At 48.8% G+C, this 25,682-nt stretch overlaps 3 protein-coding genes and 1 long non-coding RNA gene across 5 annotated transcripts; 1 reads left to right on the plus strand and 3 right to left on the minus strand.

Annotated features, from left to right (window-relative positions):
- Positions 1-10,757, minus strand: TAP2 (transporter 2, ATP binding cassette subfamily B member). Its single transcript, XM_007972992.3, has 12 exons — positions 10,616-10,757; positions 9,696-10,192; positions 9,492-9,606; positions 7,612-7,742; positions 7,125-7,330; positions 4,593-4,790; positions 4,299-4,427; positions 2,006-2,194; positions 1,656-1,829; positions 1,320-1,479; positions 819-955; positions 1-451 (listed from the first exon to the last, which is right to left on the minus strand). The coding sequence occupies exons 2-12, from the start codon at positions 10,186-10,188 to the stop codon at positions 272-274; spliced, it is 2,112 nt and encodes a 703-aa protein (XP_007971183.3). The 5' UTR covers positions 10,189-10,192; positions 10,616-10,757; the 3' UTR covers positions 1-271.
- A 1,911-nt stretch (positions 10,758-12,668) lies between these two features.
- On the minus strand, positions 12,669-16,882 carry PSMB8 (proteasome 20S subunit beta 8). Its single transcript, XM_007972987.3, has 6 exons — positions 16,120-16,882; positions 15,212-15,359; positions 14,939-15,050; positions 14,077-14,206; positions 13,474-13,678; positions 12,669-12,993 (listed from the first exon to the last, which is right to left on the minus strand). The coding sequence occupies exons 1-6, from the start codon at positions 16,360-16,362 to the stop codon at positions 12,905-12,907; spliced, it is 927 nt and encodes a 308-aa protein (XP_007971178.3). The 5' UTR covers positions 16,363-16,882; the 3' UTR covers positions 12,669-12,904.
- LOC119626827 (uncharacterized) lies at positions 16,456-18,309 on the plus strand. The gene is made up of 3 exons (XR_012089127.1): positions 16,456-16,544; positions 16,915-17,142; positions 17,677-18,309. It is a non-coding gene; the product is annotated as an uncharacterized lncRNA (long non-coding RNA).
- On the minus strand, positions 17,467-25,561 carry TAP1 (transporter 1, ATP binding cassette subfamily B member). Of its 2 annotated transcripts, none has more exons than XM_007972988.3 (11): positions 24,694-25,561; positions 24,044-24,158; positions 23,765-23,895; positions 22,601-22,806; positions 21,982-22,179; positions 21,298-21,426; positions 20,951-21,139; positions 20,216-20,389; positions 19,810-19,972; positions 19,350-19,491; positions 17,467-18,044 (listed from the first exon to the last, which is right to left on the minus strand). In XM_007972988.3, exons 1-11 carry the CDS (start codon positions 25,469-25,471, stop codon positions 17,747-17,749), a joined length of 2,523 nt encoding a protein of 840 aa, XP_007971179.3. In that variant the 5' UTR covers positions 25,472-25,561; the 3' UTR covers positions 17,467-17,746. The 2 variants fall into 2 exon arrangements, with proteins under 2 accessions (XP_007971179.3, XP_007971180.3); XM_007972989.3 differs by having other exon boundaries at positions 19,355-19,491; positions 24,694-25,560.
- Between the last annotated feature and the right edge of the window lie 121 nt (positions 25,562-25,682).

Genomic DNA, 25,682 nt, shown 5'->3' on the forward strand with positions numbered 1-25,682 from the left:
TATTTTAAAATATATTTATTATGCCACAAAATACTCCTCATCACCAGGCAAAGCTCTAGTCACCAAGGAATTAAGTTTCCTGGACATAGACAGCCTCCACCCAACCCCACCCCACCCCTCCATCCCACCAAAAGCACACAGGGTTTAAATCTCCATCATGCCTGCAACTCAGAAACAACTATCTGGCCACACAGCTCTGGGAAACTCAAAGCAGGAACAGCTCTGGGTCCTGGAGATGCCCCTGAGAAGACGGCCCAGTATCCCTGGGGCCTCAGTCCATCAGCCGCTGCTGCACCAGGCGGGAATAGAAGTCCTGCCCCTCTTGGAGCTGGGCAAGCTTCTGCAGCTCACCCTCCTGGAGCACGAGGATCTGGTGGGCGCTCTGAACTGTCTGCAGCCTGTGAGCGATCACCAGCACCGTGCGATCCCCACGGGAATTCCAGTCCTGCAGCTGAGGGGGTGATCACAGTGCCTCAGACAGACAGGAATGAGACGGGACACCACATCCACCTGGGCACCATCTCTTAGGACTTAGGGTAAAGAAGGTGTGAAATAAAAGAAGGTAGGAAAGGGCAGTAGATAACGGCCTGGACTGCCCTTCTCACCTGGCTGTACTGCCACAGCTGGAGGAACGGGAGCCCAGGAGGAATCGGGGCTGCCTTCACACCACCAGATTCCATTCCCCAACCCCAAGAAGGCACAGACTCTTTCCACTAGTAGGTCCTTCGTCCTCCCTCTGCCCAATTCTGCACAGGCTGATCCTCCCAGCGTGCCCACTCCCAGGCCCCACTGTCCCCTGCCCCTCTCACGGTACTCACGGCCTGCTCGCACTGCACATCCAGGGCACTAGTGGCCTCATCCAGGATGAGGACTCGTGGGTCTCGCACAAGGGCCCGGGCAATGGCCAGACGTTGTTTCTGTCCCGCAGCCAGCTGGCTCCCCTTCTCCCCTACATCTGAGGAAATCAGAGAAATTCCCTTCCTCAGATATAAGTGACAGAGACAACATACAAGGAGGGACAAGTGCACAGCAGGTACTTCCAGTAGGACCTCGGGAGGCGGGAGGAGGGCCATGGGGTGGAGACCTGACGAGGCTGCCCGTGGAGGGAGCACCATTGCTGCATTGCTCTCTGCAAACAAAGACTCTTGAGCAAGATGGAGGCTGAAGAATTCAGGGTGTGGAGAAGGAGACATAGGAATGGAGGAAAGGGCAGAGGAACAGCAAACATCAAGTTACAGGGACACGACTCTCACCACTAAGAGTAAGTGTGACTTTCTCTTTTTCACTGAAGGAGCAGGCTTACAATTTGTAGAATATACCTGTGTATATTCCATGCTCCATTTCCTGGATGAAGTCATCTGCGTGGGCAGCCTGGGCAGCCGCCATCACCTTATCATCTTCACAGCTCTGCAGCCCATAAGCAATGTTGTTCCTCACAGAACCGGAGAACAGCACAGGCTCCTGCCCAACTGAAACCACCTGTGCAGAGGGGATGGGGCAGAGGACTACATATAAACCCCCAAGGCAGGGGCCCTCTTGTCCTCCCCACCTACCTCCCTCAGAATGAACACCTGGTGCATCTTCCCGTGGATCTCCCATCCTCTCTCTGTACATGCTCCCTTCTCCTGTCCCCTGTCTTCTCCCTCCTCACCCACCTGGCTGTGCAGGTAGCAGTGTTCATATTGTGAGACGGGCTTTCCATCCAGCAGCACCTGTCCCGCGGTGGGCTGGTACAGATTCTGCAGCAGGGCAGCCACTGTGCTCTTCCCAGACCCATTGGGTCCCACCAGCGCCGTCACCTCACCAGGACGTAGAGTGAATGTCAGCCCCTAGAAAACCAGAAAAGAGTTAAGGGCCTGCCCCTTCTCCCTCAAAATCCCTCCATTTCTCTTCCTAGCAGAGGCAAGACCAGTTTCTCAGAGGCAAATGAACTACAGGCTGTGATGTCCAATTATGCATCAGCGGCAGAGAGCAAGGGTCCAGGTGTCCTCCCTCTTCCAGGCACCTTGAGCACAGGCCTGTCGGGGCGATTGGGATATGCAAAGGAGACGTCTTGGAATTTCACAACCCCCTGCAGAGTGGTGGGGGCCAGTGTGCCAGGTGAGGGCAGATTTGGCTGTCGGTCCATGTAGGAGAAAACCTTGTCCGCAGCTCCCACGTTGCTGAGCATATCCCCATATACGTATACCAGGGTCTGGAAAACAGGAATGGGAGAGCCGGCTAATCAAACACACTTCCACTAGAGACCACCCTCCCAACTCCTCACACACTCCACTCACAACTGTACAGCTCCTCCTCCGTATTCAAAAGAGATTCTCTACCTTTAAATGTACAATTTGGATGGAATTTAAAAGCAGCACCAATACCCCAGTGTTCCAATTTGCAATGTAAAAGATATACAGTCCATTCTCCTGCCATTCAGCATTGCCTCCAGCCCCAGATCTTTTCAGTTACTGCTTCCTATTACTTGGGCCCAGTTCTGTCTTGCTTGATTAGATGGGAACTCCTTAAATGCAGGCACTGTGTCCAACTCACCTGTGTAGCCATCAGAGTGCCTAGCGCAGTTCTCTACACAAAAAAGATGCTTATCAAGTGTCTAGGAAAATGTTTAAATAAAGCCCTGGATGAAGTAGTTGTTTTTGAGAACTGGTAAATGTAGGAAGAGACCTAAATGCTCACTCTGCCTTTCCTCATCAAACTGTACCACTGGGTAATGAAATGGTAGATAAGGGGAATTCTCCCTTTATAGACCTACTTCAGATAATATGTGAAGAATGACAGAGTATCTCCCTTTTGCAGCCCTAATTCTGTCATGGATCTAGGTACTGCTCATCGGTGGCTGATGCTGCCACAAATAGAGAACCAGACACTGTGTGACTCTTGGAGAAAGAAAGCATCACCACCTAAAAAGCACTGTTGCTGGAAAAAGACAAAACAAAAACAAAAAAAAAACCCTCAATCTCACAAGCTTCTAGGTGTATTTATCAATAGACAGGAGATACAGAGGAAGAAGAGCATATAATACCACAAGGATTCAGTCAACAAAATCCAGACCCTAAGAAACTCTACAGGACAAACAACCTATTTCTTCAGCAAATAAACTGTGCAAGGGAAACTTTTAGAAAGACACATGGATTGATGGAAGGATGGATGGATGGACAGACAGACAGATGGACATAGATAGATAGATAGATAGATAGATAGATAGATAGATAGATAGACAGATAGATAGATAGACTTAGATAGACAGAGATAGATAGACTTAGATAGATAGGTAGATAGATAGATAGACATAGATAGATAGATAGACTTAGATAGATAGATAGACTTAGAGAGATAGAGATAGATAGATAGACTTGGATAGATAGACAGATATAGATAGATAGATAGATAGATAGATAGATAGATAGATAGATAGAGATAGATAGACTTGGATAGAGATAGATAGATAGATAGATAGATAGACTTAGATAGATAGATAGATAGATAGATAGATAGATAGATAGATAGACTTAGATAGATAGATAGATAGACTTAGATAGATAGATAGAGATAGATACAGATAGACAGAGATAGATATAGATTAGATAGATAGATAGATAGATAGATAGATAGATAGATAAACTTAGATAGACATAGATAGACTTAGATAGATAAATAGACTTAGATAGATGGATAGATAGATAGATAGACTTAGATAGATAGATAGATAGATAGATAGATAGATAGATAGATAGATAGATACAAAGATAGACTTAAAAGATGTATCAACCAATCACAATATGTGGCCGTTTCTGGATCCTGATTCAAGCAAAGTACAATAAACACACTCATACACATATATTACATGAATAGCACAAGTGGAAATTTGACAACTGACTGTATTTGATAAATTTTAAGAACTATTGTTAATTTTTTGGTGTGATAATGGCTTTGTTGTTACATACTTTTAAAGATGTTTATATTTTTAAGAAACATACCAAAATATTTACAGATGAAACTATATAATATATTGGATTTGCTTCAGAATAATATGGGTGGGGGAAGTGGCTGGGGATACAGATCAAACAAGATTGGGCATGAGTTGATCACTGTTAAAGCACAGGATGTACACAGGTGACTTTGTAAAAGTATTTTATCTCATTTTTGGCATATGTTTAAAATTCTCCATAGCAAAATTACTTGGCGGTTTTGGTTTTGTATTGTATGGTTAAAAGGAACAAATAAAGCCCAAGGCCCAGAAGGCCACAAAGAAAAAGAGAGGGAAAAAAGGAGAGCAGGCTTGGCTTCTCACTCACATGCACATAGCTCCCCACGCTCTCCTGGTAGATCATAAAGGAAAGCAGGCTGCCCTGGGTGAGCTCCCCATCCTGCATCATCTGCAGCCCACAGCTCAGCATCAGCACCTGCACCCCCAAGTGCAGCACCTGGGAGAGGAGAAGAAAGAGATGAGGCTGGGCATCTTCCCATTCTTTCCCCCTCTCTGCCTCTATGAGACTGACCTGCAAAGGCCCCCAGAACCAGCTGTAGTTTCCCTTTCCCTTTCCCTCCCCTTTTCCTGGGCTCCTTTCACAACCACTCTGCTATCTTACCCTCCTTATGAGCAGGTACAAGGCGCGTTCCAGGTCTCTCCGCCAATACAGCTGCCGGCATTGTTCAAGGGCCTCTTTATAGCGACGGACTTCATGCTCCTCAGCCCCAAAACTGCGAACGGTCTGCAACCCTCCAACGGCCTCCCGCACCACCTGCCCTGCCCTGGCCACTGCATCCTGGATCTCCCGAAGCACTGCCTGGAAGAGGGTCAGCAAACACCAGGGCTGATGTGGCAGAGACAGCAGGCCCCCACATCTTATTCCAGCCTATGCGATGCTCCCTAGTCTACCTAAAAATACCAAACTGTTTCTTTCCTTCTTCCTTACTCTTCTTTCCAGAAGGAGTAAGAGTGAAGGAGCGAGGGAACAAGATATTATCGAGCTCTCAGTGTTAGGTAGTATAGGAGATACATGCAATTTTTTTTTAACCTTCATTTGAGGTAATTCTCCCATCCCCAGTGTCTGAATCAGGAAGGAAGCGTAGTTTTCCCAAGGAGCCACAGATAGTTAAGAAAGGGGGAGATGTAATTCCAAATGGATCAGAGGCCTCAACATAAGAGCTAACACTATAAAACTCCTAGGAAAATGTAGAAGAGCCTCATGCCACTAGATTTGGCAATGATTTCTTGGACATGACACCAAAAGCACAGACAACAAAAAATAGATAAATCAGACTTCATCAGAATCTAAAATGCTTGTGCATCAAAGCACTCTATCGACAGAGTGAAAAAGCAACCATAAATGCAAGAAAATATTTGTGAATCATATATCTGATAAGAAATTAATATGCAAAACATTTAGTGAACTCCCATAACTCAAAAAAAAAAAACAAAAAATGGGCAAAGAACTTACATTCTTTCAAAAAAGATACATAAATGGCTAAAAAACACACGAAAAGATGCTCAGCATTTACTAATCATTAGGGAAATGCAAATCAAAACCACAATGAGATAATCCTAATCACCTAATCACCACCATTAGGATGGCTATCAGAAAAAAAAAAAAAGACAACAAAAAGTAATAAGTGTTGATGAGGATGTGGAGAAATTGGAAACCTTATGCACCGCTGGTGGGAATTTAAAATTGTTGCCTCCGCTATGGAAAACTGTGTGGTGGTTTGATACAGTCTGGCTGTGTCCCTACCCAAATCTCATCTTGAATTCCCATGTGTCATGGGAGGGACTGGGTAGGAGGTAATTCAATCATGGGAGCAAGTCTTTCCCGTGCTGTTCTTGTGATAATGAATAAGTCTCACGAGATATGGTGGTGTTAAGAAGGGAAGTTCCCCTGCACAAGCTCTCTTTTCTCGTCTGCCGCCATGTGAAATGTGTCTTTCCCCTTCCGCCATGATTGTGAGGTCTTCTCAGCCATGCGGAACTGTAAGTCCAATAAATCTCTTTCTTTTGTAAATTGCCCGATCTTGGGTGTGTCTTTATCAGCAGTGTAAAAATGGACTAATACACGGTTCCTCAAAAATTTTAAAATAGAATTACCATATGATCCAGCAACTCCACTTCTGTATACACCCAAAAGAACCAAAAGCAGGGTATCAAACAGGTATGTGTACACTCATGTCCCCAGCAGCAAAATTCACAATAGCCAAAAGGTGGAAATGACGCAAATGTCCATTGACAGATGGATAATCAAAATGTGACATATGCACACAACAGAATATTATGCAGCCCTAAAAGGGAGGAAATTCTAATGCATGCTACAATAGGGATGAGGCCTGAAGACATTATGCTAAGTAAAATAAGCCAGTCACAAAAAGACAAATACTGTATGGTTCCAGTTACGTAGAGTATCTGGAGTCATCAAATTCACGGAGACAGAAGGTACAATGGAGGTTGCCAGGGGCCAGGGGTTGGGGGCAGTAGGCAATTACTGTTTCGTGGGTACAGAGTTTCATTTTAGGAAGATGAAAAAAGTTCTGGACATGGATGGTGACAATGGTCGCCCAATAACAATGTGGGTTTCCTAAATGTCACTGCACTGTACACTTCAAATGGTTAGAATGGTAAATTTTATATTATGTATGTTTTACCACAATATAAGAGAAAAAGAGAAGGTGGAGCTGACATTCAGACTCAGGACTTCCTGATGACGCCTCCTTTCCCTATGCTTCATCCAGACTTCTGCTGATTTTAAAGGGAAAATCTCCCTGCCTAAAAGCCTCCAAGAAATCATTTTTAATCTTCGCAGTGGGGGCGGGGGATGTATAGACTCCTTTAAGAAGCTAATGAAAAGTTATCATCTCCTATCATCTCCCCTTCCTATTCCCTCCCCCACACCCTCACACACACTTTTACATTTTTGTTTACAGTTCTGGAGGATCATGAACCTTCTGAACTCAAATATCCATTGTTGGATGGCTGGACAAGCAAAATGTGGTATATACATACAATATACCTTCTCCCCTAAGGGCTGAGAAGAGAACATCTCTCTCTAGGAGATCCTCTAGCCACAAATGTGGAAGCCTCCTCACCTGTCAGTTTTATTCTCCCTTTGGGGTTCCCTCACACGCACACTCACCTGATGACGGGTGTTGTACACCTTCTCGGCTGCTATTGTGAAGGGCATGTCCAGCAGAGAAAGGAGGGTGAGTCGAGGCGATATGCTGAGCATGAAGCCATACAGCCCCACCACTTTCACCAGGCTTCGCAAGAGCACATTGGCATTTAAAGGAAGCCAGTTACTCATCAGGGTGGTATCCGAGCTCAGCCGTGAGTTCAGCTCCCCTAAGAAGGACAGAGCAGGTGAGGAAAGAGGAAACTATGTGTACTGCAGGGCCCCCAGAAACTCCCTCCTAACCGTTCCCTCTGACACAGCCCCCTCCCCTGAACATCCTCCTTCACTTGCAGAGGGACAGTGGAGGCTGCTTCCGCCCCGTCCCAAATGAGAGAAAAGCATCCCCAGGTCCTGGCATACGAGGGAAGGCAGGAGGAGAGGCTGTGGATGGAAGATCACTGAGGGGCAAGGGATGTCCATGGGAATCCCAGACCTGGACTCCAGGTCCCACCTGTCTTCACCTCCTGGAAGAAACCGAGGTCCTGGCGCAGCAGGGAGGAGAAAAGCTGCTCCCGGATCCGCAAGTTGATTCTAGACATGGTGTAGGTGAAGCAGCCTCCTCGGCAGCCTGCAGACAGTGAGCTGCGGGGTAGGAGATGAGAGGGGAGGGAGATGCAGAAAAGGAGCAAGCCAGTGGGTGAAACAGAGGAGCAAGCCCGGAGTGCAGAGAAGCACAAAGTCGGGGGAAAGCATGCCAGGAGAGGCCAAAGAGAAAGAAATGAGAGACAGACACACAGAGAGAGAAGAGGCAACGAATACACAGAGGAAGAAGAAAGGGGAGACATGGTGAGCTAGATGTGAGAACAAAATCATAACATGTACAAATTCACAAGTATTTATGGAGTGCACTCTCTACTAGACACAATAGAAGGCTACGATAGAAGGGAAAAGATATTGTGAAAACAAGTATCCCAGTGCTTGTTTCTGTCCTGGCCTCCCTCAGGCTTGTCCCTCTGTGTGTCTCCTCTGCCTTCGTCTCCTTCCTGCCCCCATAACCAAAGCCCTTCTCTGTCATCATAGATACTTCATCATGGGAACTGCAGTAATAAACTCCCTGTCCCCATCATTCTCTGGAGCCCGAGTCATGTGGTTCCCATCTTTCATCCTTCAGGTTGGAGAATTCCTCTTAGACCAACTACATGTCTACAGTAAAACTTAAGAGGAAAAAATATAAAAGCATAAAAGCAGGTATTTTACAACATATATGTTTCTAACATAAATTTAGTTACCATATTGAAGAAGCATTTGGAATAGTCAGACATGATATAATGAGGGTTTGGACTTTAATGAAAGGGATGCATTCTGAGAAATGTGTCATTAGTTTCATCGTTGTGTGAGCATCGTGGAATGTACTTACACAAACCTAGATGTCATAGCCTACTGCACACCTAGGCCATGTAGTTTAGCCTATTCCTTCTAGACTACAAATCTGTACACCATATGACTGCACCTAACACTTGGGTGACTGTAACACAGAAGTAACTATTCGTGTATCTAAACATAGAAAAGGTACGGTAAAAATATGGTATTATAATCTTGTGGGTCTACCATCTTATATGTGGCCCATCATTGACCTAAACATCATTACGCAGTGCATGACTGTAGTTTCAGCAGAAAGCAGCCAGGATGGAATGAAGGCACAATGAAGAAATGGTTTTTGTGGGTATTCTAAATTAAGTATGACCAAAAAATAGAGACAATCAGGCTGGCTGGGATTTGGGTAAGGTGAGTGCGCACCTCCTTAAACTTTGCACCCCAGGTGCCTCACTCACCTCATCCCAGTCCAAGCCTTATCAAACAGTTTGTTTATGTCTAGAAAGAGAAGGGAAAGCAAGTGAAGGGAAAAGAGTAATGATTCTGGAAAGAAAGGTGATAAGCCTCAGAGTAAGATCTTCAGGGACTGGCAAGGTAAGTTGGGAAAGAAGAGTGAGAGGGAGAAGCATGCCCGTCCGGAGGAGAGAGTGACCCTGGAGAGATACTTTGGAGACAGACTCAGCGGTAGGAGGCAGAAAGAAATGGAATTTCATGGGCCTAGGAATGTTGAGAGACAACTGAGAGACATTTCATCTGAGACTTCAATTCCTTCTGTACTACCTTCACTCATAACTTGTACCTATAATAAGATCAGATAAACTTTGAAGATACTGGATGAATATGAATGAAGGAAGAAATGAATGGATAGAAGAAACAGAATGGTGACTACATTCACCATATTTTAGTTTGAGTATTTTTGTGCTTTGCGCCTGAAAGGGCCTAGAAATAGAGTTAGGGAAGTGAAGACCCCTGTAAAGATTTGGGGCTAGCAAACAGACCCAGCTGCCCATCACCTACCTGCCAAAGGAGAAGAGGCACATGAAGAAGATGGCACTGGCAAAGGCATGGGGGTCAAAATCACCTCCCAGGATGTCAATCACACGACCAGAATAGTGAGGGATTAATGTCTCACCTGAGAGAGGCATGAAAAATAACACATGAATGTACTGGTGCCCAGGCCCTTTTTCCACCTCCAACTCACAACGTCCTCTCCCGACTCACCTAAGACAGCAAGGACAAGGAAGAAGAAGGCGGCAACGAGGAGAGGCAGGTCCGGCCTGGAGAGCTTCAGCAGCCTCCACATCAAGACTTTGTTGTTCACCTGGTCCTGCTCCTTCTCCTGGGCTCCAGGAGGGCTCAGAATAGCCCACAGTGACCAGCTGAGCCCCGCGGCCCCGTACCCCACCAGCAGCCAGCTCCAAGAGGCTGAAGCGACTCTGGCTGGGGGAGCACGTGAGGCCCCCGCGACCAGGGCTCTCAGGGAGACAGTCAGAGGGGTGGCCAGACAGAGTGAGGGCAGCAGTGTCCCCACAAATCCCAGCAGCCCTCTTAGCTTCAGCAGCCCCCACAGCCCTCCCAGCCGCAGGGTCCCCTCCAGCCACAGTCCTGGCAGCCCTTGAGGAAGCAAAGTCCCCAGAGGGCCCTGAAGCAGCCACAGTAAAGCCGCGTCCACCAGCAACAGGAAGGTCCAGGGTCTCAGATCAGGGAGTGGCATGGCTCTGTCAAGGATACGAGATGAGAAATTATGGGGGTGGAGTCCCAGTCCTTGTCCCTGCCCTCCTACCCGCCTGGCTTCGCCCAACCCGTCCATCGGCTTCTCATTTTATCCTATTCGACCCTGAGAGCTCTCCTGAGTAACCGGTGCTCATCCATACACCCCACCTACAACAGACAGCTTTCGGCCTGCCTGGGGAGCTGGAAGCATGACCATCAGGAGCCTCGTGCTTAAAAAAAAAAAAAAAAAAAAAAAAATTCCCCGGACCCCCACCCCCACCCCCGTCTGCGGCAGCGAGCTAAGCGGTCCGGGCTCCGCTCCCTCCTATCGCCGGGTGCAGAGGGACTGGGAAGCTGGAGCGTAGAGTGGGTAGTCACTTGGGCTGCGTCCTTGTTGGCGCCCCAGGTTCCTCTCCGCACCAACTCACCAGCCGCGCCGGGGAGACTGCAGCTCCAGGGTCTTCTGCTTCAGCGTTGAGGTCCGCTCCGCCTCTCCCAACTTCGCTACCGGCTCTGGACAGCCAGCTACGCTCAGCCAGGGCGGGCGTCAGGGCTCGAGCAGCTTTCGCTTTCGCTTTCGCTTCCGCAGCCAAGGCCTTCATTCTGGGCTGGGCCGCCGGGAGGGGGCGCGCGAGACCCGCAGACAGCGGAACGGGAGCCCGAACTCTGGTTCGCAAGGCACAGGCCTCAATGAGTCTCACGCACCCTTAGTGGTGGTTACTCTGGGATATAAAACTGCAAAAATGTTTCTAAGTAAAATACAGTTGTCTCAAGGACAACTTTATCTGTTGCCCTTGCTTTGTAACTGAAGAATGTTTTGTAATTGGAGAATCACTAAATGTTCTCAAAGTTACTACTTCAAGCTCTGAACTTACTGTTAAGAAGTGCCCTCTTGCGGTGGTTCACGCCTGTAATCACAGCGCTTTGGGAGGCCGAGGCGGGCGGATCACCTAAGGTCAGGAGTTCGAGACCAGGCTGGCCAACATGGTGAACCCCTGTCTCTACTAAAAATACAAAAATTAGCCAGGGCGTGGTGGCAGACGCCTGTAATCCCAGCTACTAGGGAGGCTGAGGCTGGAGAATCGCTTGAACTCAGGAGACAGAGGTTTCAGTGAACCAAGATCAGGTCATTGCACTCCAGCCTGGGCAACAAGAGCGAGACTTTGTCTAAAAAAAAAAAGTGCCCTGTTCCATGCAAGCTCCAGTTTTAGGCGAACGAAAAAATATGCCCGGCTCTCCTAAATAGAAGGTTCCAACCAATCTCACCAGGCCAAAGGGGATTTTCATGTACAGATTTTGAATTTAGGAGGCCCTGACCTCTTCATCCGTCCTTCTCTTCATCCGTCCTCCTCAGCAGAGCACCTTGAGCTGGCACGTGCTCAGATGCCTCTAAGCCTGTATTCCAAATTATGCTGGGCGCACCTTCAGCCTATGAGGGAAATGCACGGTACTGGGCTTTGGTTCTTGTTCTATTTTAACACTGTTTAGAACAGTAATCAGGTTTCTAAATATCCTTCCTGACCCAGAGCCTACCTATGCAACAGAAAGATTCGTTTATTCCAGAAAGGACTTTTCAGATTGAAACCACCTTCCAAACTAAAAACAAACAAACAAAATCCCCAAAGGAAGGGTCGCTTGGATTCCAAATCACCATTTTGAGATGTTATCTGTGTGACTACCAAGGAGTCACTTAAAGTTTAAAACAGTGGTGGTGGGGAGGAGGGATTTTAAGTAGGGGCTAAAGTTTTTACAACTCTATTCATTCTGGAATTTTAAATATCTCTCTCTAATGAAGGAAGTTCCATGCTCAAGCTCATGCTCCTACTTTCAAGCATTTGTTTCCTTTATTCTCTGGAAAGCGACACGGTCCATAGTTCCAGCATGATTCTGGAAATCTCATGATGTGTGTCTTTTTCTTCTAACCTGGGCCTTTCACATTTTCCCTGCACTCCTCACTTAGGGGAGTCCCCCTGATCTCTTCTTCCTCTAGAATTATAGTCCTGTCATCTTGCAATTCAGCATGACACATAATGAAATTGGACCCCTAATGTCTGTCTTTATATTCAATATCCAATATCTCCAAAGTGTTATTTGGGGTAAATGGTATGGTGTTTATATGATTACTGTATTAAGGTGAAGTGGAAGCTTTTTCATCCCACTCTGTAAAGTCAAAAACAGTTATCCTAGGTGCCCTACTCCCTGTTCCTCAAACCATTAACAATGGAGCACACAGGAGTCCCCAGGTGTCCCTCTATGGAAAGGACCCTAACCTATGTGAAATTGCAAATAAATGTCCATGGACAACAATGAACAGCCTTCCTGAGGTCTTGGAGAGATGAGTGTGGAAGGAAACCCCAGGAAGAAATATGTGGTAAGGCCACATTTCTTAGATAAGGGTCTGAGTCTCTTCTCCAGAAAAAGTGTCTATTTCCTGCCCCACCCAACAACCACAGGCCCAACCCCATTCAGCCACAAGAGGTATTTATAACCGTTTTTCTTTATTCTACTTAGTAGGGCACCCAGAAGCTTCCCTGGGGGAAACACTTGTTCAAATAGAGAACACGCAGAAGATGCACTTCACCACCTCCTCTGGCTGCTGAGCCCGTACTCTGTCTTTGGCTCAGGCTAGGCTTCTTCTTCTGGGGCTTAACGTAGCTCAGGTCCCTGAGTCGGCCAAACCGTCCCGGAGGAGACCTGCCCAGCTGCCACCACCACCATTACTGGTTGGCTTCCCGGTACTGATGCAGCAAGTCACTGACATCTGTACTTTCTACTTTTACCCAACCATCTTCCTTCATGTGGTACGCTGTGGACAAATAAGAAAAGAACTCAGAGTCACCTTTCAGCTCAGCAAGTTCCTGTCACTGATGTTACGTTGAAGGCAGCAACAAGACACATGCACAGGCTTAAAACCGTATGACTGGGCCTTTAATGCCCTTCTTCTGACTCTGAAAATTTCCTTCCTACCACTCTCCCTCCTTTGAGTCTTTCAATCTTTTTTTTTTTTTTCTTTTGAGACAGAGTCTCGCTCTGTGGCCCAGACTGGAGTGCAATGGCATGATCTTGGCTCACTGCCAAGTTCCACCTCCCAGGTTCAAGTGATTCTCCTGCCTCAGCCTCCCAAGTAGCTGGGACTATAGGCACCCGTCACCATGTCCAGCTAATTTTTGTATTTTTAGTAGAGATGGGGTTTCATCTTGGCCAGGCTAGTTTCTCAATCTTAAGTCACCCCCCAACCGCCCGCTGATTCCTCCCAGACATGAGGGTGGGAGCATTGGTCTCTTACTATTGACAACGCCTCCAGAATAGCTGTCTCTGTGAGTGGCATGAGCAATCGCCCTGCGGCCAAGGTCATAGGCCTCTTCAGGGCTAAGATTAGGCCGATAGCCACTGTCCATGACCCCGTAGGCATAAGTGTTCCCACTACCAGTGGAGAACATATTTCCTGAGAGCCGAGTCCCATGTTCATCCACGTAGTAGAGTCCAGGACCCTGTAAGATGAAAGATTTCAGGCTGAAATTGGAGAGGAAGATGTTGGTAATATGGAGGTTCAAATGTGAGTCATAAATAGTGGACAAAAGAATTAATATTACCACAAGAACACTGGAATTAGGAAATCACTCTGGTAAAGTCATAGAACTTTAGAAATAAAAAAGAAAAAACAAACTTGAAGTCAACTATTTAACAAAAGGGACAAGCTTACAAAACACACGAAATGATTCATATCTGGGTCAATAAATAGTCCATGGATATACTGGAACAGTTCTATAACCAAGCACTCTATATGCCATGCATCTTGTCAGGGAGGGAGTGGGAGCATATGATGGGAAACACATATGTCATCCATGGGGGACATGGTGGGGGAACATGGAGAATGAAGAGCACCCACCTTCTTATCCCAACCACAGATCATACTGCCCATAGAGAGGCCCATGCCCCGGTACTGGCACATCATGTTGGACAGCAGCTTGGAGGCTGCCGACACTGAAATACGATCTCCATTTCGCAGATAGTACAGCCTGGGTGAGTACAAAGTGGAGTGAGGGAAGGGAGGTTAGCTCTTTCCAACTTGATGAGACAGGAAACGATTGAAGAGATAAGCATTGGAAAGGAATTATTTTGTAGGATCTAAAGATGAGGGAAAGATTTGGAATTTAAAGTATCTGAAACATACAAAGGCAGCCTAGTAAATGATACTATCCCACGAGGGTGGATGTGTCAGTGCTAAATAACTGACATATTATCTGGCTTATGTGTGGAGCACAGGCTGAGATTTGGGAGAAGGTTCTTTTTTTGTTTGTTTGTTTGTTTGTTTGAGACGGAGTCTTGCTCTGTCGCCCAGGCTGGAGTGCAGTAGCCGGATCTCAGCTCACTGCAAGCTCCACCTCCCGGGTTCATGCCATTCTCCTGCCTCAGCCTCCAGAGTAGCTGGGACTACAGGCGCCCGCCACCCCGCCCGGCTAGTTTTTTGTATTTTTTAGTAGAGACGGGGTTTCACCATGTTAGCCAGGATGGTCTCGATCTCCTGACCTCGTGATCCACCCGTCTCGACCTCCCAAAGTGCTGGGATTACAGGCTTGAGCCACCGCGCCCGGCCTACGGGAGAAGGTTCTTATCACCAAAAAGCTGTTTTGTGAAATATGCTATTAGCACTAAGATGGACCACATAGGACAAGAGTAAGGAGCAATGATCTGAGAGATCCAGGGATTAACCACTAGACTAAGAAAGGAAGATGAGAGGCCTCACTTACCTGCATTCCTTGGCCAGCAGGCGCTCCCAGTACTGACAGTCTGCTGCACAGCCAGACATGGTGCCAAGCAGGTAAGGGTTAATCTCAATCACCTTGTTCACCCGTAAGGTATCTGGAAGAAGATGGAGTTTTGGGAGAGAAGGGATGACCCCACAGATCCCCCAGTGTGTCCTAAATCAATATCCACTTCCACTTTGCTGCAGAGTTGGCCTCCTGTAGAAAGGGGAGCCCAGCTCCCCAGATTCTGGAGCCTGCTGGAGTGTATAGACTCACCAATGTAGGACCCAGCTGAGGCCCGAGAATCCACTGCTACAATCACTCCATGCTGGAACTTGAAGGCAAGCGTGGTGGTGCCATGAGCCATCTCAATCTGAACGTTCCCTTCTCCATCCCCACCCAGAGACTGGAAGAATTCTGTGGGCTAATAAGAGAAAAGAGGTAGAGAAAGGCAATGAAACATTCTGTAGTAAGAGGCTCCAGGAAAAGGTTTTAGAGAGTATGAGGGTGAGGAGATATGCACAAATCATCTAACCATCAATAAATGAAACAGTTAATAACCAATCTCTAGAAGGAAATGACTTGGGAGAAGGAAAAGAAGAGGTATGCTGTATCAACCTTTTCCATTTTCCAGCACAATAGAAATGAAAGCAAGCACTTGTTACCATAACGAAAAAACTTTGAGAGTGACTTAAAGTGTTTCTTCCATGCAAAAACCATTCGACCCTCAAAAAACACCGTTTAGTAACAGTATCCTCATTTTACAGAAGAGGGGCTTGGGACCTAGACTAAGTGACTTGTTCTAAGTCGCGCAAAAGTGAGTTGCTGAGACGAGGCCAGCAGGCAAAGTTCATAGGTTTCCCAAGACACCACACAGCTCCTATATCATGTGATAACCCCATGAAAAAGGCCCCACGATTTGTGTGTGGACAAGGGCAGGAAAGTTCTCTTGTCTTCCTTTGGGAGCCCCCACCTCACCTGTAACTCTTTATTCTAACCTGCACTTCCTCCTCTCAGGCCCCATCCCCACGTGGCCTCTTCTTTGGGTCTGGCGCTCTCCAGGACTGAAGGCTGCCCCCCACCCTGTCCCCCGCGCTCCCGCTCTCGCCTCCTCCTCTCAGGCGACCCTCCACTCCTCAGCACCCGCCTTCCCTCATCCCTGAGGGTTCCCCTACAGCCCCGACCTGCATTCCCCGGGGTAAGGCGAGCTCTGGAGATCGCATAGAGAAACTGTAGTGTCCTGGGTCCGAGCGATGCCCGCTTCCCGCGACCGGGAGAGCCCATTCCGGCCGCTGCCCTCGGGGGGCTCCGCATACATCCAGTAGAGCCATGACCGCCCAGCACCCGGAGATCTGTCGGTTCTCGGAGGAGGAAGCGAAAGCGAAAGCCACAGATCGAAGGGGAGGGAACCAGAATCTTTTCCACATCCCCCTGCCTTTTCCGAGAAAAGGACAGTTAGTGCCTGGACCAGGACTATCATATTGGGGACCGTCTTCTCTGCTCTCCCTTTATGGGGGTCGGGAGAACGATGGGTCAAGGGTTGTCCGAAGAAAGCGAGAAAGCGACGGGCGCCTTCAAAAGCCCCCTTGGCGATGGGTTACAGTAAGAGGTACTTCCAGGCTTGGGCATCTGCTGGAAACAGGGGTGGGTAGGGTCGTGTCATCTAAAGGCGCAGCCTCAACCAGAAGACTGGAAGTCAGCCAGGAGCTGGGAGTAGTTTCACGCGGGGTGGGGGTTCCTATGAGCATCACTTTACAAAACCAGGAGGGACGGAAGCGAGAGGGGGCAGGGTCTTGGGAACAGGTCCTGGGGCAACTGCAACAGAATATAACCGCCGCGTGTAGGGGAAGGGGGCGCCAGGGAGAGGGCGCAGTCTCTGAATCTTTCCACGGCATCCATCCTAGGGCCCCTCCCGGTTCAACGGTCTCCTAACCTGTAGTTACCCACAAGAGCGTGCCCCTTCTGCCCGCCCTTCCTAGCATTGCTCCTTGCTTGGCCAAGCCCTGCGGAGTTTCTCGCCTCTAAACCCCGCCTCTCCTTGCAACATGTGTTGGCCTCATCTACCCAGCAACTGTCGACGTCACACGACCTGGACCTCCCTGAATGGGAGATATTTACTAGACAATCCCGCCTACTGTTCTGAGGTTTCCCCTCCAGGTGCCGCTTCGCAGCCAGGCGAACCAGGAAGGACCGAAGCGGGCGAGGTGGTGAGTTGTGAGGCGCGCCCAGTCCCTCCGTTCCCCCCTGGCACTTGCTCTGGCCGCGCCCACCCCATCTGCCACCTGGGAGAGGCCACGGCTCTGAGCTGCGGCCGCTGGTGCCTTGGTGGGCCCTGTAGCCGGGGTCTTGCTCATTCTTGGGGGTGGGCGTAAGGGGATGGGGGAAGTGGAAGGGGCCTCATAGGAATTAAAAAGCTTAAGGGAAAAGATGATGCACTTAGGGGGTAAAACATTGAGGATGATAAAAGACGAGACACCCCGCGCTGAAAAGTGCGCTGCACTTTGGTGGGCCGGAAACATAAGAAACCACAGTACAAAACACCAATTTTATTATAAATATCAAGCACCTACAGGGTGTTTATGGGCCAGCATACGCCTTCAGTCCTATTGACAATAGCTGATCATCTTTCTGTACATTCTGAACATTTCTCAGTTTTCAGAGTGCTGGCCACACCAAAGCATCAACCCTGGCTCTAAACCCAGTCACACCAAGGAATTACAAATCCTGTGTTTGTCCTCCAGGAAGTCTGCATTATCATGAGGAGCTTGGAAAGGAGGTAACACACTCAAAGTAAATTTCGAGTAACTCCTTCTAGAGGCAGCTGCCTACTCTGCAGCTGTGGTTCTCCACCACAGAGAGAAGAAAAGGGAGGGAGATGGAGTGCGCAGGTCTGAGAAGGCTTTCATTCTGGAGCGTCTGCAGGAGCCTGTACCATGGCCCAGTAGCACCCCTTTTTCTCCATGAGCTGCTGGTGGGTTCCCCCCTCCCGGATAGTGCCTCCTTCCAGAAAGAGGATGTGGTCAGCCTGCTCCACCAGGCTGAGGTTCTGGGTGATGAGAAGCACTGAGCGAGAGTACCGCTCAGGACTTTCGTACAGGAGCTGCTCCACCTGAGGAAAGACATCGGACCGTCAGAGCTGGGAGCCCAGGGAGCCACCTTTGTTTCCAGGGCTGGGACTGACCTCACAGGATCACTGCTGACTCTGCCAACAACCCTAAGGACACCAAAGTTTCCCATTCTGAGTACTTCTCTGCAAACCCTTTGTTTCATAAGAACTGTTTTAAATGAAGGGTGCGAAAGTGGGATAAAAGTGAGAGTCCTAGAGTGAAACACATGACAGAAAAATAAAGACTATTGAATAGTCCTCTTCTCTACCCATGGACTTGGAATTTTTATATTAGATTTTAAGGAAATATAACTTAGTAGTAAAGAGGTGAGCCTTCAAGTCAGGCAGATCCAAATTTGGGTCAAGGCTATACCACTCAAAAGTTATATGACCTCTATATGAGCAGCTTATTCAATCTCTTTTAGCCTCCATTTTGTCATCTGTAGAATGATGATAAATGCCTAGCTCAGAAGGATTCCTAATGAACAAATGAGTGGCAGTGTGTGTAAAGAGACTAGCTTAATTAATATTAATATGATTAGGATGGGCTGGGCCCAGAGGCTCATGCCTATAATCCTAGCACTTTGGGAGGTCAAGGTGGGAAGATTACTTGAGCCCAGGAGTTCAAGGCCAGCCTGGGCAACATAGTGGGACCCTGTCTGTACAAAAAAAAATTTAAAAATAATATTATGAGGATGGCTTTTTCGTTATGTTTCGCTTTAGAAATTCAGTCTATAGGACTGGGCTCAGTGGCTCACACCTATAACTGCAGCCCTTTAGGAGGCTGAGGTGGGCAGACTACCTGAGCTCAGGAATTCAAGGCCATGTACACACACGCACATGCACGCAGACACACTCATGCATGGGCAACATGGTGAAACCCCATCTCTACTAAAAATACAAAAGTCAACCAGGCATAGTGGTGTATGTCTGTAGTCCCAGCTACTCTGGAGGCTGAGGGGAGAATTGCTTGAGCCCAGGAGGTTGAGGTTGCAGTGAGCCAAGATTGTGCCACTGCGCTCCAGCTTGGGCAACAGAGTCAGATATTGTCCAAATAAAAAAAAAAAAAAAAATGAAAGAAAGAAATTCAGTCTGTGGTTTGTAGATAGTCTCTTTTAACTGGTTCTAGGTATCTTATCTTTGCCTTGTCTTCTATCTCTACTCCTTGGGGAGGCATCGAATGGAACTGGATTTGGGAACTGAGAATTGCAAGGACTGGTTTGTATAATTATGATGTTAGTAAAACTAATGGAAGATGTATAAAAGAGGCAAGATGGGGTGGGATATAGGCATGAAGAAGATGACTGCCTCACCCGTAACTGGCTGTTTGCATCCAGGGCACTGGTGGCATCATCCAGGATAAGTACACATGGCTTCCGGATCAATGCTCGGGCCAACGCCACTGCCTGTCGCTGACCCCCGGACAGCTGGCTTCCAGCCTCGCCTACCTCTGCAGAGCAAAGGGCCAAGATGAGAACTGTATAGCCATATGTGTGCGTACATGTACACACACGCACAAGCACACAGACACACTCATGCATTCACGCACTCACACACACCAAGATCTGACAGTTGTAGCTGGATAGGGGAGATTCTGGGAGGGTGAACAGAATCCTGAGGATGTCAGGATGAAGAAGCCATAGGAGCACGATCTTACAACTTCAAATTGATGTCCATGAGTCAGGAGGAACTGAAGGATAAAGGCAAGACTACTGGGGTTTCAGCAAAGGTAAAGATGGCCGGGTGGTGAGATGAGTGGAGACAGTACCTGTGGCATAGCCCCGAGGGAGTCCAGAGATGAAACTATGGGCCCCAGACTTTACTGCAGCAGCTGTGATTTCCTCCATAGTTGGCTTCTGGGTCAGGCCATAGGCAATATTTTCTTGAAGACTTCTTCCAAATACCTGTGGCTCTTGTCCCACTGCAGCCACCTGAGATGAAATATGATGAAGAGTCATAGAACAAGGCACATGGGAGTATGGTTATCTGGAGATCGAAGACTCAAAATCTTTATTGAGAACACGTCACGAAATCATACTACCTCCCTCCTGACCACACCACCATCTCCACCCAAGGTCTCTTATCATTCCCTAACTCCCCTTTCAGAGTGCTCAGTAAGAACGCTCTTCTTATTTGATGCTCCCTGCCTTCCTTCATGCCACCTTCTTGCATACCTGCTTGTGCAGGTAGCGGTGCTCATATTGGGGAAGTGGCTTCCCATCCAACAGCAGCTGTCCCCCGGTGGGCTGGTACAGATTCTGCAGCAGGGCAGCCACTGTGCTCTTCCCAGACCCATTGGGTCCCACCAGCGCCATCACCTCGCCAGGGCGTAGGGTGAATGTCAGCCCCTAGAGGCCAGAGAAGCACACAATAAGAGGCTACCAAGGCCTCTAACCTAGAGGGTGTTATTGCCTTGTTACATAGCATGATATCTTACCCCAGAAGAAAAACAGGGAAACACAGCAACTCCTACCCCGCCACATGCACGGATCTCTGTCTGGGTGATGCCTCCCCAAGGAGTAGAGATAGAAGATGTGGCAAAGACAAGGGCAGACACCCAGCACCACTATGCCACACACTTGATGTCAGATACCACCAGGAAATGGAAAAATCACTCCAAATTACAAAGGAGAAGGAAAGATGGAAGACCGAAGACACAGATTTTCCTGCAGCAATTCCTTGGAATGTGAGAGCACTCGCTTCGAAACCTCTTCTCCCATTCTCTTTGGAAGCCCAAACTGGGTTCTTGAGTTTGGGGAAGATTTATGGAACAGACGATGCTTACCATTACCTTTAAAGGGTTAGGAAGGATATATGCTTGGCAGTAAGCAGGCTGAAGGCAGGAAGAAAATGTAGGATGGCAGAATTATAGTTGGGGCCAGTGGAATACAGGGAGTGGTAGGTTGTACCTGTAGCACTAAGACATCTGGACGGTTTGGGTAGGCAAAGGAGACATCTTGGAACTGGACAAGGCCCTCCAAGTGTAAGGGAGTCAACAGACCACTGGGTGGGCAGCGAGGGGTGCGGTCCAGGTACTCAAATATTTTCTCTGAGGAGCCCACAGCCTTCTGTACTCTGGGGTAGACGGAGAGCAGTACCTAGAGGGAGGTAAGAATAGTGAAAGTGAGGTGGGAGACCTAGTCTGCTTGCCAGCATTATGTGAAGTGAGAAGGGTAAAGAATGGAAAGAAATAACACAGATGGTGCTGGGCCAGAGGAAGGAATCACACTGGGGAGTGAAGGTGGAAGGACCTCACCTCCACAGCCACGGTGAACTGCATCTGGTAGAGAACAAATGTGACAAGGTTCCCACTGCTTACAGCCCCGCTGGTCACCAGCTGCCCACCGATGTAGAGGATTCCCACCTTCAGCAGCATGCCTGAAATCTATAGAGACCACAGAAAAAAAGGGACTGAGGTAGAGAAATCTGGAGGGGACACAAAGAACCACAGTCATTCACAGAAAGGAAATATCAAGTCCCCTTCTCCCAAGTGACATCGGTAGGCTCAATAGGTAGACAGGAGAATGACCCAGAGACCCCAGGGAGTCTGACTCAATGCACATCATGGAAGTCATGGTTATCTTCACCACCATCACCACTATCACCTTGTCTGGGGAGCATTTTACTCTTCGCAAGAGGCTTTCATTCATGTGATGTCAGCTAGTACACCAAGAGCCCTATAAAGAAGGTTATATCACTCCATTTTTGAAAAATGAGGGAACAGTCGGCCGGGCACAGTGGCTCACGCCGGTGATCCCAACACTTTTGGAGGCCGAAGCGGGTGGATCAGGAGATTGAGACCATCCTGGCTAACATGGTGAAACCCGGTATTTCCAACCATTTCCCAGTAAAGGCGGAGTGGGAGCAGGGTCATAGGAATGGGAATGGAGTTACGGCATCTTAAGGACAAGGGAATGGGTATTCATCTTCAGGTGCTCACACTAGTGGTCCAGGAGTTGACTGCATAGGCCACAGCCTCCTTCTGGTTGAGTGTCTTTATTTCTTGCAGCTTTTCCCTAAACTTCTGGACTTCACCCTCCTCGTTGGCAAAGCTTCGAACTGTAGGCATGGCCGACAGAGCCTCAATGGCCACCTGGCTGGACTTTGCCAGAGATTCCCGCACCTGCACTGCCAGCAACTGTGGAGACATGGACAAGAGATGTCACATGGGTTGGCAAACCATCAGGGACACTAATTTCCACCTATTTGGAAATTAAAGGTGAGAAGAGGCAGAGGAAAGGGGGAAAAGAGAAAGAGACACAGCTATGTCCCTTAGATACTAAAGAAATACAAGGAAGAGGAAAATGACTCAGAATGGGTTGGGGATCAAATTCTTAATGACAGATTGTGGGCAGAAGCTAGAAAACAAGACCCAGAGAGTATGAAGATTAATGTTGAGCAACCTGGGAACATGGACCAGAGGGACAGGGCGTTCCATGAAGATGGAGAATCAGTAAGGGCGCCAGGAAAGTTGGACTGAAAGCAATGTGAGAGGAACTGAGTGTGCCAAGTCTGGGAGATGAGGGTCTGTGTAGTGCGGGCCAACTCCATGAACATACCTGATACCATTTTCCCACCTTCTTGGGCAGAAGGAAAAGCAGAGGCAGGGTGACCAGGGTGACCATGGTGAGGGACACTGACCCCCAGAGCATGATCCCCAAGAGACATAGGCCTCGAACCAGGTACCACAGAAATAAGCTCAGATTCTCACTCAGAGCATCACTCAGGGCAGAAGTGTCCTCTGTTACCCGAGACGTGATGTTACCTGCAGGGTTGGGGAGAAAAGAGTGAGGTGAATCAGACAGGTTCCAAGTGATGACAGGAACTAACAATGAGCCAGGGTGCCAGGGTCAGGGCATCAGTATGGGGTTCTAAGGAGGCTGCAGAAAACAATGTTAGGGTTCTGCAGAGGTCTGCAAATCTCAGTGCAGGGAGGATAAGTGTTAAAGAGGAAAGGCCTGACCCAAGACCTGCATTTTAATTATAAAGTCATTGATGCACATGTGAATTTCCATTTTCCTGAAAGCTTTCTGTTCCCTAAAGAACCTGTATGTCCCATGCTATACACACAGGCAGGAAGAGCTTAAACTGGTCACATAACAGAGATGGAGGAGGAGGGTGCTGCTAGAAAGCATGCCAAAGTCTGTGGAGCACTCACTGGGACTAGGGTTCTAACCCCAGGTGTGTCTCTAGCCACATGTAACTGTGCAGTTTCTAGTGCTGCTAGAAAGCATGCTGAAGTCTCTGGAGCACTCAAGAGACCAGGGTTCTAACCCCAAGTGTGTCTCTAGCCATATGTAACTGTGCAGTTTCGCATTTAGGGTCCTGGCCTCAGTTTCCTTCTCTGTCAGATGAGGCAGTTGGTCTCTATGAGCTCAAAATTTCCAGGTTTGAAATTCTATGGTTTCTATCAAAGGATATATAGGAATAGATTTATGAGAAAATGCTAGATGAAAACTCTAGGTTTTTCTTAAGGTAAGGAGGACAATATTTTGCTCCTGAGGTATATCAAGAATGAGAAAGAACAATGTGTGTATGTGTGTGTGTGTGAGAGAGAGAGGGAGAGACAGAGACAGAGAGAGAGGGTATATCAAGAATGAGAAAGAACAATGTGTGTGTGTGTGTGAGAGCGAGAGAGAGAGAGCGGGGATGGGGGAGATCAAGGCAGATGTATGAGGATATAAACAGTACATGGTGTATAATGAAAGAGTTTCAGGAGAAACCTGTTTGGTTCTGTTGGAAAAACTCTGTCTCCTGGCGCAGGACAGCACCAAACACCTCTCCCTGCAAGTGGCTGTGCACGTGGCCCATGGTGGTGTTATAGATCCCGTCACCCATGAACTCCAGCACTGCACTAGAAAGAACCCGGAAAAAAAAGGGGGTCAGGGTGTGTTCAGGGAACAGACTGAAGGTCCAGGTATCCCCATATAAGTGCATTTTGGACAGCAGCCCCAATTTCCAACTCCCTCATTTGCAGGGTGCCCCATTTTCAGCCCCCAGACCTGGCTATGGTGAGAATGGACATGAGAGTTAAGTTTCGAGTGAAGGTATCGGCTGAGCCATCTTGTAGAATCCAGTCAGTGATACGGCCCGTAAAGAATGGAATGGCCATCTCCCCTGAAGAAAGAGAAGACAGGTCACAAACAAATATTAAGTCTAAGTAGGTCAGTTCCAGTCAGACTGGTCCCACCACGCCTCCTCCCCCTCACCATTATTCTGGAGGGCATCAGCAGAAAGGAAACACTGACGTCTCAGTCCCGAACCGAAATAGGCTGCCCTGGAACTCACTACCCTGTGGTTGCTCTACCAGAACTTTCAGGATTTTATTAGGAAGGCTGGAGATCATGAAGTAGAAAAGCCTCCTGTTAGAGATGAGGATGCCCCGCCCTTCGGCCCCAGAGCAAAGGATTTCCCCGCCTCCGGCGTGGCCCAGAGAATCAAGACCCGGCCAGCAATCGAGCCTCGAACTTCTGGCCCTGCCAGTCCAATGCCGTTTCTTCTACACTGAAGTGGTGTTCCAAGACCCATGCTAGGATTCCTTCCCCTGCTCCACATTTCCCAGAACCCACGCTACTCTACCTCACTGACAATTACTTTTGATTCCCGTCCCGGTCCCCTTATGTCCTCCCCTCTTGTCCTGCGTTCCCCTTACCAAGAGAGGAGAGGATCACCAGGACCAGGAACAGCGAGAGGCGGCGCATCTCCGAGCCCAGGCAGCCTAGAAGCCGACGCACGGGGTCTCCAGAGACGCCCTGACCGCTGGTCACCCAGAGGCTCCCGAGTTTGTGCCACAGGGCTGCTGCGGGCAGTGCCGCTGCATAACTGACGACGAAGGCGCTAGGGTGACTTCCCCAGTGCAGTAGCCTGGTGCTATCCGCGGCCCCTGGAGCTCCCCACGAGATCAACTCTCGGAACAAGGCAAGTCCTGGCAGGGCCAAGCCCAGTGCCGCAGCTAATGGCTCCAAAGCAGCCAGCCAGCCCTGGGCACCTGCGTTTTCGCTCTTGGAGCCAACTGTTGCCCTGAGGACCCCGCAGGCCCCCAGCCAGAGCACGGCCCAGCGGCTCAGGCCCACCGCCCAGACCTGGAGCAGCGGCAGCGCGGTGGGCACCAGCAGAGAGAATATGCGGGGTAGCGCGGTCCGGAGCAGCACCCAGTCGGTGAGAAGTAGCAGTACTGTCCCCAGCCATGCGAGAGAAGCTCCAGGAAGGCAGCGGCACCCGCGGGGAGCGGGGCACCTAGAGCTAGCCATTGGCACCCCGACGCCGTTCAGGTCCCGGCCGGCCCTGGGACTCTCCGTGCTCCGGCGGGGCCTGAGGCTCTGGGTATCGCGGAGTCCTCCCCTACAGGCGGCTGGGGGAGGGAGAGAGGGCGGAGCTCTCGGAAAGTCCCAGGAACAGTCTGATCCTGCGCTGGCGAGAAGCGCAGTCATTTAGGGGAAAGCGAAATCGAAAGCGGCCGCCTGCTCACTAGATACGCCTGCTTCCAAAAGTGGCCCGCCCAGACTATTTTGGGAGCAAGCGTGGAAATCAGATCTGAGAATCTTGGAAGCAGCCCTGGTGCCCAATTTCCTCCGTCACGCACACCCTTCCCGCCTCTCCCTGCCTCCTGCCTTCCCACTAGCACCAGTTTTCCCACCCCAG

Source organism: Chlorocebus sabaeus, chromosome 17, assembly GCF_047675955.1.
Source record: "Chlorocebus sabaeus isolate Y175 chromosome 17, mChlSab1.0.hap1, whole genome shotgun sequence".
Lineage (NCBI taxonomy): Eukaryota > Metazoa > Chordata > Mammalia > Primates > Cercopithecidae > Chlorocebus > Chlorocebus sabaeus.

Coding starts and splice junctions, on each gene's coding strand:
- TAP2 (XM_007972992.3), bottom strand. CDS start 10,188: ATGCCACTCCCTGATCTGAGACCCTGGACCTTCCTGTTGCTGGTGGAC. Junction 7,743..9,491: donor TGCCTCTTCTCCTTTGGCAG/GTAGGTGATGGG, acceptor CCTACCCCGCAG/CTCACTGTCTGCAGGCTGCC. Junction 956..1,319: donor GGAGCATGGAATATACACAG/GTATATTCTACA, acceptor TGATTTCCTCAG/ATGTAGGGGAGAAGGGGAGC.
- PSMB8 (XM_007972987.3), bottom strand. CDS start 16,362: ATGTGGAAAAGATTCTGGTTCCCTCCCCTTCGATCTGTGGCTTTCGCT. Junction 15,051..15,211: donor CTCAGCTGGGTCCTACATTG/GTGAGTCTATAC, acceptor ATCTTCTTCCAG/ATACCTTACGGGTGAACAAG. Junction 14,207..14,938: donor CTGCTGGCCAAGGAATGCAG/GTAAGTGAGGCC, acceptor GTACTCACCCAG/GCTGTACTATCTGCGAAATG.
- TAP1 (XM_007972988.3), bottom strand. CDS start 25,471: ATGACTGCGCTTCTCGCCAGCGCAGGATCAGACTGTTCCTGGGACTTT. Junction 23,896..24,043: donor TCCATTCTCACCATAGCCAG/GTCTGGGGGCTG, acceptor GGTTCTTTCTAG/TGCAGTGCTGGAGTTCATGG. Junction 19,973..20,215: donor ACCGCTACCTGCACAAGCAG/GTATGCAAGAAG, acceptor ATTTCATCTCAG/GTGGCTGCAGTGGGACAAGA.